At 45.2% G+C, this 12,937-nt stretch overlaps 1 protein-coding gene across 1 annotated transcript in view; it reads right to left on the bottom strand.

Moving 5' to 3' along the window:
• The window catches only part of LOC137562417 (electrogenic sodium bicarbonate cotransporter 1-like), a 74,882-nt gene that overhangs the window by 7,365 nt on the left and 54,580 nt on the right, over positions 1–12,937 (bottom strand). Inside the window, exons 18-20 of the mRNA XM_068273760.1 lie at positions 10,583–10,655; positions 6,420–6,488; positions 3,242–3,415 (exon numbers count right to left, since the gene is read on the bottom strand). Of these exons, the coding sequence (XP_068129861.1) occupies positions 3,242–3,415; positions 6,420–6,488; positions 10,583–10,655 (316 nt within the window). The remainder of the gene's footprint in view (positions 1–3,241; positions 3,416–6,419; positions 6,489–10,582; positions 10,656–12,937) is intronic.

The following is a 12,937-nucleotide window of genomic DNA, read 5'->3' as shown; positions in this document are numbered from 1 at the left end:
AGGTGTGGCCATATCAGAGAATCTGTCACCGATCACCCAGTTCCCTCCCCCAGGAGCCACCAGATCCTTAATTCCAAAAGAACAAGCAGAGAAGGTGGCACTCCACTGGCTGCAAGCTAAGAAGTTTAGGTGTGCCACCTCGTTTCTTCTTTCTACAAAAATAGTTGCCACTTAACGCTTTTTAATGTGTTTTGTCTTCAATTGTAAATTAATATGAATAAAATTAAGTTAAATACTGTATTTTTTGGACGATAAGACTCAGTTTTTTCTCTCCCAAAAGTGGGGGGAAAAGTCACTGTCTTATAGTCCAAATGCAGGAAGTTCCTGACTTGTGAACGCTGCCAATACGAACCTCCAACCCGCCACAATGTCACAGACTCCTTGTACTGTGCCCATGCAAAGGAGGACATGGGGGGATACAAAGGGGCATAGAGGAGAACACAAAGAGGACAGAGGGGGACACAGGAGGACAGAGGAGGACTCAGGGAGGCACAAGAGGTTTAAGGGGGCACAAGATGCCCCATCACCATGGATGCACCAGGTTTAGTATATACATTTTGTACCCCCTGGTTTTGTCCTCTAAATCTAGGTGTGTCTTATGGTCAGGAGCGTCTTATAGTACAAAAAATACGGTAGTTAACTCCTGATTAAGTATTATTATTGGAATGCAAACTCTCTGTTTCTTTATGCTTAAAGGGACACTTAAGGCTATTAAAACAAATGAGTTTTACTCACCTGGGGCTTCCACCAGCCCCATGCAGCTGTCCGGTGCCCACCCAGTCTCGCTCAGATCCTCCTGGCCCCGCCGGCAGCTACTTCCGTTTTCGGCGACAGGCACCGACAGGCCTGGGAACGCGAGTGATTCTTCGCATTCCTGGCCGCAGTAGCGCCCTCTATACTGCTATTGCAGCCAGGAACGCGAAGAATCACTCGCTTTCCCAGGCCTGTCAGTTCCTGTCGACGAAAACGGAAGTAGCTGCCGGCGGGGCCAGGAGGATCTGAGCAAGACTGCGTGGGCACAGGATGGCTGCAGGGGGCTGGTGGAAGCCCCAGGTGAGTAAAACTCTTTTTTTGTTTTATGTTTATTATATAAAGTAAAATATGTTTACAAAAGCATTCAAAATAATATCCATGTTTTTCAAATGTGTATAGACAGAATATAAATGTGTATTTACACTACTCTAAACTAAGCCCTGTTGTCCACCAGCTAAGCTGCACTACACTACACTACTCTAAACTACACTAAACTAAACTCCCCTGATCCTGCTGCCATGCTTCTCTCCCTTTCTCTCTGGTCCTGTAGCTGCAAATGTGGTCCTTCTCTCCTCTGGTAGTTTCCTGTACACCGTGGCCACCTGGCGCTATACATATTTGGTCCAACATTCTTCCTGGCTGTCTCTTCTTCCTGATTAATGGTTCCCGGTGTGACCCCAGCTGCATACATGCACTGGGGTCAAGTATGTTGTACAGCACACGTGTGCTTCTGGGGTCATGCATGGAACCAAGAATCAGTTAGTAGGCCAGGTTGAACAGAGGCTCGAAGATGTATAGCAGCAGGGGGCCACGGTGTACAGGAAACTTCCGGAGGAGAATAGGATCACGCGTGGAGCTGCAGGACCAAGCGAGGGAGAGAAAAGTTTGGCGGCAGGATCCGGTAAGTATAATGTAACGATTGTGTAATTCTTTCCGTGGTCAGCGCACAGGATGCGCGCTGATACTGCGGAAATCCTCCACAAGCGTATAATCTGAGAGAACCCAACAATGGTGCTATGCACCTGTAGAGAGGAATTCCTGCCGGCAGATGGAGCTGTGGAGTGCAGAGGAACAGATCCTCTGCACAGCCACAGATGCCAGATAGGAATTGTATGAGGGGAAGCAATGCAGCGCAAGATAGCCCTTAAAGAGAGAGCACAGAGACAGGGTGTATGTGTGTTCACCAATCTAGTCGCCATCCAGCGACGATGAACACACAACCGTAGAAACAAAGTAGGAACATAATCGCGAGAGAGGCGATTGCCAGAAGTGACACAAGACTGAGCAGGACAGAGCACGAGAGTAGCAAAGGCACAGCAAACAACAATGAGAAGATAAGGAAAATAACAAACGCTAGCTAAACGCGAACACCGCACTCATTCGCAACAGCGAACGCGTTTACGGCGCGGTCTCTGCACGTTAAGCGCAACAGAGACAAGCACGCCACCCTGACTAACGAATGAACACAAATGGACAAATAACAGGAATGCTTGCTAAACGGCTGCCTTACCGTAGACAGCCGCAATCATTTTCTCCAGACAGACAGATGAACGGAAAACAGGAATAGGTCAGATAAGATCCACCGCTCTTCCGCCAGAGCGAGTGCGATCCGGGTTCAGGGATAGGACAGGAAGGATCCACTGCTCTTTCCGCCACAGCGAGTGTGATCCAAGCAGAGAAACAGAGCTAGCAGGATCCACTGCTCTTTTCCATCAGAACAAGTGTGATCCAAGTACAGAAACAGAGCTTAGCAGGATCCACTGCTCTTTCCGCCAGAGCGAGTGCGATCCACACGACAAAACAGACAGAAGGAGTAACCCGTAGCAACCGCTGCTACGGTAAAACTCCAAGACATAGACTAGAGAGATCCACTGCCGCTAACGCTAGGGCAAGTGCGATCCAGGTTCTGGACCAAACGATTCACCATCGCCAACTGCTGGCGACAGTGCAATCGTAAGGACAACAGAAGACAGAACAGGCAATACAAATAACTACAACCTGACTATACTAGAGGGATGCCTAATGCAGTCCCCAGGAATACTCTAAGATAATCTTTAGCAAACAATAGCAAGGCTGACGCTCCAGGAGTGTTTTAGCAGTAACAAACCATGATGACCAGCAAAGGATTGTGGGATCACATGGTATTTATGCTGCAAGCCTTCAAGGGAGGCGACTAGGCAATTTGCATAATTAGTATATGCAAATTCCTCAGCAGCAGAGCAGGTCTGAAGCTTGCAAGCAAAGACAGGTCTATTATCCAGAGACCTGCATCCCACAGACTTAAGGAATGGTCAAACAGCTGTCTGCCTGTGCAGCCAGCTGAGCGGATCATTACATATAAGACACAGTTTTGGGGGGAGGGGAGAAAAGTGTGTATTATATTCCGAAAAAATACGGTATCTGTTTTTTTTTTCTTTTCGCCTCGGGTTTAGTTTAAGTTCTGTCGACACTACAGAAAGTGAATTAGGTGTAGGTTATTATTATTTACCATCAAAGGGAAAATAATTGCTGCTTCTGTTGACTTCAGTATCCATAAAATGACCAAACAAGTTATCTGAATCAGGGTGAACAGATGAACTTTCAGAAGAGGAACATGGCGAAGATAAATGAGGTCAGGTTGATGCTTTGGTGGGACGAAAAGTAATTTCAACCGCTCCATAAACTGTGAGATAAAAATAACAGATGTTTAGAAAGTATATGTGATAGTAGCATATTAACTGACATGGAAACAATGGCATTAGATCTAATTAGCATTGAACTGACTTTAGTTTTAGCCTGCATTCCTTAGTAGCATGCATACTAGTGTTAGGCCTTGTTCATATTGCATTTCGATCGCGTTAGCGTTCGCGTTGGACATTTTTTGACGCAATTTTTTTCGATATTCCCGGCGCTTGGGTGGATGGTGCGTAAGCGATTTTCTAAGCGTTTTTGCAGATCGTTTTTTTCATTCACTCCCTGATGCAAGTCAGGAAGTGAACTCTTTGACCGGGAAAAGAATAAATACAAAGTATTTATTCTTAAAAACGCTCACGCAATCGCTGCACAAATCGATTTTGTGAGCGTTTTGCATTTTTCCTATACCTTCCATTGAGGTGGAATCGCCTCAAAAATGGCCCATGCAGCGCTTCTCTGAGCGGATCGGAAACGAACCGCTCAGATGTGAACTCTCTCATAAAGAATCATTGCACAAGCGTTTTTAGGGAGATTTTGAAAATCGCCTGCGCTTGAAAAAAGGGCAAAGATGCCCTAGATGTGAACGAGCTCTAAAGAAGCATTGGAAAAGTGCTTTAAATGTGCTAGGGAGAGAGGGGCTAAGTGTAGACACCATTACCTAACTATGAAGATGGGTATATTACATTTTACTACACAAAAACATCACAAATAACTGCATTTCTGTATTCAAAAGTATGACTTGTCCTCCTTAAAGGGAAGGTCTGAGCTACTTAAAAAAAAAAAAGATCTACTTACCTGGGGCTTCCTCCATCCCCTGGCTGCCGTCCTGTGCCCTCGCCACAGCTCCACTCCCCGCCAGTGGCCCGGGGTCCCCTCCAGTGCAGATGCCGACCTGCATCTGCAGACAGGCATGGGCTTAAATGGGCTTAAATTCGGATTCGGGTGATCCGGATAGTTACTATCCGGATTTCACCCAGTAATGCTGTGTGGGCTGGGCAGGGGGTTCAAGCTTACCCGTCTGACGTCTTCTTCGCTCGTCCCTCGGCGCCTCCCACGATGCGTTCCATTGCACCGTCACGTGATTACAAACACTTCCTCCTTCAACCCGGAAGGAGGAAGTGTTTGTAATCACGTGACGGCGCATTGGAACGCATCGTGGGAGGCGCCGAGGGACGAGCGAAGAAGACGTCAGACGGGTAAGGTTGACACCCCCCCTGCCCAGCCCGCACAGCATTACTGGGTGAAATCCGGATAGTAACTATCCGGATCACCCGAATCCGAATTTAAGCCCATGCCTGCCTATAGATGCCGGCAGCACTTCACAGAACACTCCGGATTACGTCAATGCAGCTGCGAGCGGCTCTCGCACAGGCGCAGTAGATGCAGACCTGGCAAGGTCCGGAGGGGACCCCGGGCCATCGGCGGTGAGGGGAGCTGCGGCGAGGGCACAGGACCGCTGTCAGGGGCTGGAGGAAGCCCCGGGTAAGTAGCTTGCATCTTTCCTTTAAAGGACAACTGGGTTGATAAGAATATGGAGGCTGCCATATTTATCTCCTATTAAACAATACCAGTTGCCTGGCAGCTGATCTATTTGGCTGCAGTAGTGTCTGAATAACACCAGAAACATGCATGCAGCTTATCCTGTCAGATCTGACAATAATCTCAGAAACACCCGATTTGCTGCATGCTTGTTCCAGGGCTATGGCTAAAAGTATTAGGCAGAGGATCAGCAGGATAGCCAGGCAACTGGTATTGCTTATAAGGAAATAAATATGGCAGCCTCCATATCATTCTCACTTCCGATGCCCGTTAAAAAAACAATACTTTCAAAGTATTTTCAATCTGCTGGCCCTTATACTACATAGATTTGTTAAATCTGTACAACCAAGATTTCATGGTGTGTGGTGAGCCTTAAAATGTCCATACATCAGAAGATTATGGGCAGATTCAACAAAGAGACAAAATTCAATTGAATCTGACTAGAGATAAAATTATCTCTTCATCAAAGCTGCCTATATACTGCAGGCCGATTCCCGTCCGATTTCAGCATGAAATCTTCAGGGAATCGGTTGAGCCCGCAGCGTCTGTCCTGCCGCCGCCGCCCCCCCCCCTAATGTATAAATGTGCGCCAGTGCATGTGCGGAGAGCTGCCCGGAGGTTACAGACACCGTGTGGAGGCTGGCACAGGACAGGTCATGTATAAATGCACACAGGGGGTCGTTTTGTTGAAAATCAGCCGCCATACCGCCGCACTCCTGATCAACCAACTTTGGCCCGACATCTTGCACCAGGCGTGACCGGCTACCGCAACCAATATCGGCCCAAAATTGGTTGCATCGTCGGTTTGGCCTGCACTTGGCAGCACTGATTTTCAACCAATTCGATCATAATAATCAAATTGGTTGGTCGTTCGGCTGCCAAGGTCGTCTGATGTATGGCCACCTTTAGTCTTTTGGTGCCAAATGCCTTAAGGTAGCCACACATGATACAATAAAATGTTACGATTTTACAGTAATTCGATAAAAACGATCGGATATCCTGAAGAAATCGAAAGCTTTTTTTTTCATTCGACTGAAAAATCCGATCAGATTTCCCGTTTTCTTCGATTTTTATCGATCCGGAATGCCGGATATTTTTCTTCAATCTCTCTAAAGATTGTATGGTGTGTATTCGAGGAAAGGTAAAGATTTCTCATGGTAAAGGGGTATCGGCTACTAATTGGGATGAAGCTCAATCGGTCACAGACCCTATTCTCAACCCTTAAAAGAGTTTTCAATACACACTAACTTAACCTGATATGTTCAACTAGCGTTCACCAAAACCTTTCCATATAGTAATATAATGTGACAATAATCCTCATACATTATATTTATTGCTATAAAAAAAGACAGCTCTATCCCTGGGAAGATATTAGCTTCAATGAGGATTAAATACCAATTGAGTGGATAAAATGATAAAAAACAATTATTTGGATAAAATGATAAACAAAGTACCTGAATGCTTTTCAAAGCTGCCACGCCCATTTGAAGAAATATTCCATATAATACAGGCATTGGAATATACTATAAAAGAAGAAAAAGTAGTTAAATATCAGGGGCGTGACTAGAAATCACTGGGCCCCCCTGCAATACTTTGGATGGGTAAAACAAGAGATGGCGCTCTGGCAAGTAAAACACATCCATATAAACACCATAGATCAAAAGTCCATGTACAATACACCTAAAATTCTAAAATGTCCATAAACATCTGAAACTTTGAGGTTATCTTCATCTAATATAAGGTCATGGTCTGCTGCATATGCTGCCAAGATTGCATGTGAGTGGACCACCACCAACACCCTTTGTGTGCCACTCACCGCTGTATTAGACCAACCAATGGTCTATATGCGCCTTGGGACCGTTCCCGGGTCGTCCCCCACCTCTCGATCACAATGCTCTCACAATGGTCATAAAAGCATACAGTGATTTTGGCACTGGCTCTCCCCCGCATTGATGGCCAGACTCGGTGGAGTCTGGTGCGGAAGCGGACCTGGTACGGCTTGAAGTGGTGAGGACGGGCGAATAGGTGTCCCAGCGTCCACCGTGTGCGCAGCAGAGGAGCAACAGGGTCTAAAGCCTGCCAGCCTGGCCACCAATGCGGGGGAGAGCCCGTGCCAAAATCACTCTATGCTTTTATGACCATTTGGAGATTGTAAGTGCAATTGCTTTTTATAATCAAAACGTTTTTAGCAGTATTACGCTATGTGGAGTATCTTTCATTGAGGTGACACTGTTGCTTAAGAAGGCATATCTGGATTTAAGAGAGCATTGTGATCGAGAGGTGGGGGACGACCCGGGAACGGTCCCAAGGCGCATATAGACCATTGATTGGTCTAATACAGCGGTGAGTGGCACACAAAGGGTGTTGGTGGTGGTCCACTCACATGCAATATTGGCAGGATATGCAGCAGACCATGACCTTATATTAGATGAAGATAACCTCAAAGTTTCAGATGTTTATGGACATTTTAGAATTTTAGGTGTATTGTACATGGACTTTTGATCTATGGTGTTTATATGGATGTGTTTTAATTGCCAGAGCGCCATCTCTTGTTTTATATATATCTAAGTGTGAAGAGGAGGCGAACTGGTTGATCAGTTTAATACCTGCTGTGAGCGCTGACCTCTTGTAACAAAATACTTTGGATGGGGCTCCCTCCCCCCGCACACTGAATAGGGACTGTCTACAAATCTTTGTATACAAAACATTGCATGATTCATTATCAGTGGCTTAGCAGATGCAGTTATTAGAACAATTGTGCAGAGAGCAGAAAGCTTTTAGTCTCCATGCCCTTAGTTGTCAGTCTCTCAAGACGGGGCCCTCTGTGGCTTCTGGGCACCCCTGCGGCTGCATCCCTTGCAGGGTCTGTTGTTACGCACCTGTTAAATATATATTTTGTTTCTGTGGAAATGCACTAAAAAATGTTTGTTTCCTGCTTAGGATGTTGTTGCAACGCCCCACTCTTTCTCCATTCTCCACAAACCTTTTAACTTACACATATGCTAACTAGAGGGAGCTGCAGAGGTATACAGATATGCACATCTAAAGGGATACAGAAAAGCCTTTTTTAAATGTCTCCCTCTCCTGCACTGAAGTCACACCCTCCAGAGTATCAGATCAAATGGGGTGAGAAGCTGTGTGGCTCTCCCTATTGGCTGTCTGGCTCTTCCTATTGGCTGTCTGCTACATCTGTCAACTTTTACTGCATAGAGATTTGGAGTTACCAGCTGGTCAGATCGGGAGGTAAATACCAAACACTTTTACTTAAATTAACTGAATGATTTAATCTTCGTGAATTGCAATTACTTGAGTAATTTTCTGCACAAATTGGTAATTTACCTCACTAGTCGGTAATTTTACTTTTGAGAGAAGTAATAGGTTTAGTGAATTGGCATTTGGCAAGGTGAACGGTAAAATCAGCTGTTTTATACATTAGCGAATGTGGTGAATTGAGGCTTATGGCTCTAATTGAATTAACTTTTCTCCAAACTTGTCTCCTAATAGATCATTTTTCAACTTTTGTTTAAAATAACTTTTCAGCACTTTGCAAGTGTCGGGCTAGCCGCCGCAGGGGATCACATGGCCCCGGGAGGATTTTTTAAAATAAAAATTTCTCTATATCCTTCAGCTAGCCCTTTGCTAGCTAATTATGTCCCCCAAGTGCCTCCAGTCCTCACCGATCGCCCCCGATCACCGCCGTAATACATACCCCCCAGGGATCCCGCAATGGCTCAGCCTCCCAATCAGCTCCAGGCTTTGCTATGGGGAGCATCGGGAATGCGCATGATGTCATGTCCGATCGTCGCCATAGCGACGACTGAAGCTGCATTGTGAAGTTGCGGCTCTCGCGGGATCGCGGACGGGTAAATATTACCGGCGACGATCGGGGGGATCAGAGCGGTGGCGGACATAATTAGCTAGGAAAGTGCTAGCTTACACATATAGCGCAACTTTTATTTTAAAAAATCCTCCCGTGGATGCAGCCTCTAAAACTGCGTACCGCCAGGGAGGTTAAATAGGAACGCCAGTGAAAAAAATGTAATGAAAAAGTGCTTCGTTTTTACAATAATTATGTATAAATAATTTAGTCAGTGTTTGCCCACTGTAAAAGCTTTCCTCTCTCTGATTTACATTCTGACATTTATCACATGGTGACATTTTTACTGCTGGCAGTTGATGTCAGTGGAAGTAGCTGCTGCTTGCTTTTTTGGCAGTTGGAACAGCTGTAAACAGCTATTCCCCCACAATGCAACAAGGTTCACAGACAGGAAACTGCCAGGACCCTTGTCCTCACAGTTTCCTGTGGGAGGGATATCACCACAATATCAGCCATACAGCGCCCCCTGATGGTCTGTTTGTGAAAAGTAATAGATTTTTCATGTAAATGGGGGTATAAGCTACTGATTAGGATGAAGTTCAATTCTTGTCATGGTTTATCTTTAAAAGTTATTTTTGATAAGATGTGAAAATATCACCTAGGAGAAAACTTAGGAGAAAAAGTAAAGTGGCTAGTGCCCACAGTAAACTGAATTGAGGAGATTTGGGCGCAGCCGGTGCCACTAAAGGCCGTAATAGGAATTATGGCTATAGCGGTCGCTCAGTGAGTAATTTGGGCACCATCAAAAGATGGAGCACAAATTACTGTAAAAACAAAGCAATAGCTGGCAGCTGAATTACATCATTCCCCCACTATCCATGGTGCCCCGGAGGGGGAATAGTAATGAACGCCGCCGGGACTTGTGCAGGAGAAGGGTAAGCCGTTTATCGTCTTTACCCTGCGCCCAAATCTCTCGGCGGCTAATTCATATGTATGCAATTGAATAAGGACCTATGTTCTTTACCAGTTATTACGTGGTGTAAAAAAGTAGAAGCCTTCAACCCAAAGAACACCATCCCCACAGTCAAACATAGTAATGGGAACCTAATGCTTTGGGGGTGTTTTTTAGCCAATGGACCAGGGAACCTAATCGCAGTAAACGGCACCATGAAAAAAGAGCAATACATGAGGATTCTCAACGACAACATCAGGCAGTCTTCAGAGCACCTGTGGACATTTCAGCATAACAATGACCCAAAACACACAGCAAAAGTGGTGAAGAAATAGTTAGCAGACAACAACATTAACGTTTTGGAGTCCTGACTTGAATCCATTTGAGAATGTGTGGAGGGAGCTAAAGATCAGGGCGATGGCAAGAAGACCCTCCAACCTGAAAGATTTGGAGCTCATTGCTAAAGATGACAGGGCGAAAATAGCTGTAGAGATATGCAATTGTAGGAAGCGTTTGATTGCTGTAATAGCCAATAAAGTATTTTCTATTATTGAGAAGGGTACGAATAATTTTGCACTTGACACTTTTTGCTCAAATGTAAATAAAAGCTGAGAAATGTTTTTTTCCCACAATAATGCCACTTGTATATCATCTTATTATCTTTTGGGAGACTCCTATGTCATTTCCCATCAAAAAATTACTTGCTGGTTGAATAAAAGTAAGTAAGTCAAAATTTGCCAGGGGTATGAATAATTATGGGGAGCGCTGTATTTTCAATTTTACAATGTTTCATGACAGTGTTCCTTTACGTGTTCATTGTTCAAGTACTATTTAATATTCAGAAATACCTTCAGTACTGGTGAAAGAAATACAGAAAGTCCAGTTAGGATGAAGACAACTAATCCAGTTACCCTTTGCTCTCTAAAAAAAATGGATACATTTATCATAATGTTATAATATCAATAACTATGTTTAATCAATAATCAATACATTTAGTATCATGTAATAATGTCCAAAAAAATAAAATGAGGGAAAAAGAAGAAGAGGACATCAGAGGCTAAGATGGCTAGACAGCATAAGTGATGCTATGAACATGCTTATACAACAGCTGAAAGAAGCAGTGACTGTCATGCACCTCTGGTGTGCAGAAGTACATATGGTCACAAAAAGTCAGTCGACTAAACAAATGAGGAAGAATAATGGCAATAATATACTGGGGCTGATTCATTAAGCTGCGCTGCTAAAGCTTAATTAGGGGAGCGCGAGTTATGCGCATGCTACACATTATGGTACAGCATAGCGTGTGCTGCTAACTGTCTCATGCTCCTTCAGGTACAAAATCACATACTTACCTAAGGGCTCGTTTCCACTATAGCGAATCCGCATGCGGGCACTGCATGCGGATTCGCATACTCAATGTTAGTGTATGGGGCTGTTTCCACGTGTGCGGCGGCGGCAGCGTTTTTCGGTGGGGGAAAAATCTGCACGACAGGGTCGGCAGATTTCGCGTGCGGCAGGAATGCGGGCGAATCGCCGCTAATGCATTCAATAGTGAAATCGCATGCGGCTTTGTCATGCGGATTTCCCCGCGATTTCGCATGTGATTTCGCATGAAAGGCAATGGTACTTTACACAGGCAGTGACATGGTTAAATTCGCCTGGCTCCTTGCCATGCGAAATCGCATGCGAAATCGCGGGTAAATCCGCATGGGGAAACGCAGCCGCATGCGATTTCTTCAGCGGTGGAATCCAGGCGATTCCGCACCGCTACAGTGGAAACGAGCCCTAAGAAGAGGGAAGCCTCTGGATCCTAATGAGGCTTCCCTTGCTGTCCTCTGGTCCACCGTTGCTGAGCACAAACCCTCCAAAGAATACTGTCAAGGGCTTGTTGGTAATCTGATCAGGGCCGTGCTCCTCTTCAAGCACAAGTGCGGCCATACTGCACCTGCGAGAGTAGGGACGTCCATGCACAATAAGCCCTGCTGCTGTACAGGCGTGGCCACGCTTGCTCAGCTGCACCAAGGCCGTGCTTGTGCTACAAGAGGAGCATGGCCCCGATCAGCTGGACGGAGGTGCGGGGGACCAGAGGACAGCGTGGAAAGCCTCATTAGGATCCAGAAGCTTTCTTCTCCTTAGGTAAGTATTTGATTCTGAACCCGAGCTTTGGCTTTGATTGTCTTTTTAGAAAGAATACAACAAAGTTTATATAAATTGTATACTCACAACAAAAACCCAGAATGCTAGTTCATTAGAATTAATTGGATGCAAAGTGGACAAACAGAAGAACGCCATAAACACCTTGACAAGTTAATTTCTTCTGTCTCGTTTTGAGACCGATATTCCGTTTATTTAGGGGAAGGGGTGCACCATATAATCTAATTTTTACAATCACGTCACAGTGAGGAAACTACAATTCATGGGGCCCCCAGCAAAACTTTTATGAGGCCCCAAAATTTTCACACCCCTTCCTTTGTCTCTCCTTTGTGCCCTCCATGGCCTTGGTGTCCATCTCACAAAGCTCATAAAACAAGTGTGGCCACAGCCACACCTGATCTGAAGTATAGTCCCCTGTATCAGAGGAAGATAGGTTGGTAGTTGGGGCCCCCACAGTTCTGGGCAGGTGCTGCTACCCTCTAGTTACATCCCTGAATCACGACCACCATTCCTCTTTGACATCTATGGACATCTCAAAGCATGAGTGCTGACTGTACACATATCATTGTGAATATCAGTTATCTCTAGAATGAAAATAAAAGTTGACATTCTTGTACGCCCTAGACTTATTTCTCTTTTAAATGCTTGAAAAGGTGCAGCGAGCAGTGTACTGACTCAATGATGACCTGAAGAACCTTTACAAACATATTGACAGCACAGTCATTGTTATGATCAGTGGCCCTGTAGCAATGAACCAGGCATGTTTGGTGCACCGAATGCCTGACGTCTATCCATAGACCACAATATTGGTTTGCAGCTATGGGTTGCCAGGGGCCTGAGTTTAGGCTTAGTAAAGTGCTCGGCTGTCATGCATCTGATCTGAAATTTGGCGTGGTCATTCGACTATGATGTAGTCGAGCACCTAGAGTGGTGAGGCAAGCGGTGAGGATGGAAGGCACTCTGATTGGTAGTGAGTTTGGCTACATATTACAATAATGGCAAGGGGGAAGGTTAGAGTTAGAAGTCAAGAGAGGAAGGTTGGGATCTGT

The sequence above is a fragment of the Hyperolius riggenbachi genome, chromosome 3 (genome assembly GCF_040937935.1).
Source record: "Hyperolius riggenbachi isolate aHypRig1 chromosome 3, aHypRig1.pri, whole genome shotgun sequence".
NCBI lineage: Eukaryota > Metazoa > Chordata > Amphibia > Anura > Hyperoliidae > Hyperolius > Hyperolius riggenbachi.
This window is presented reverse-complemented; position numbering and strand designations above follow the sequence as displayed.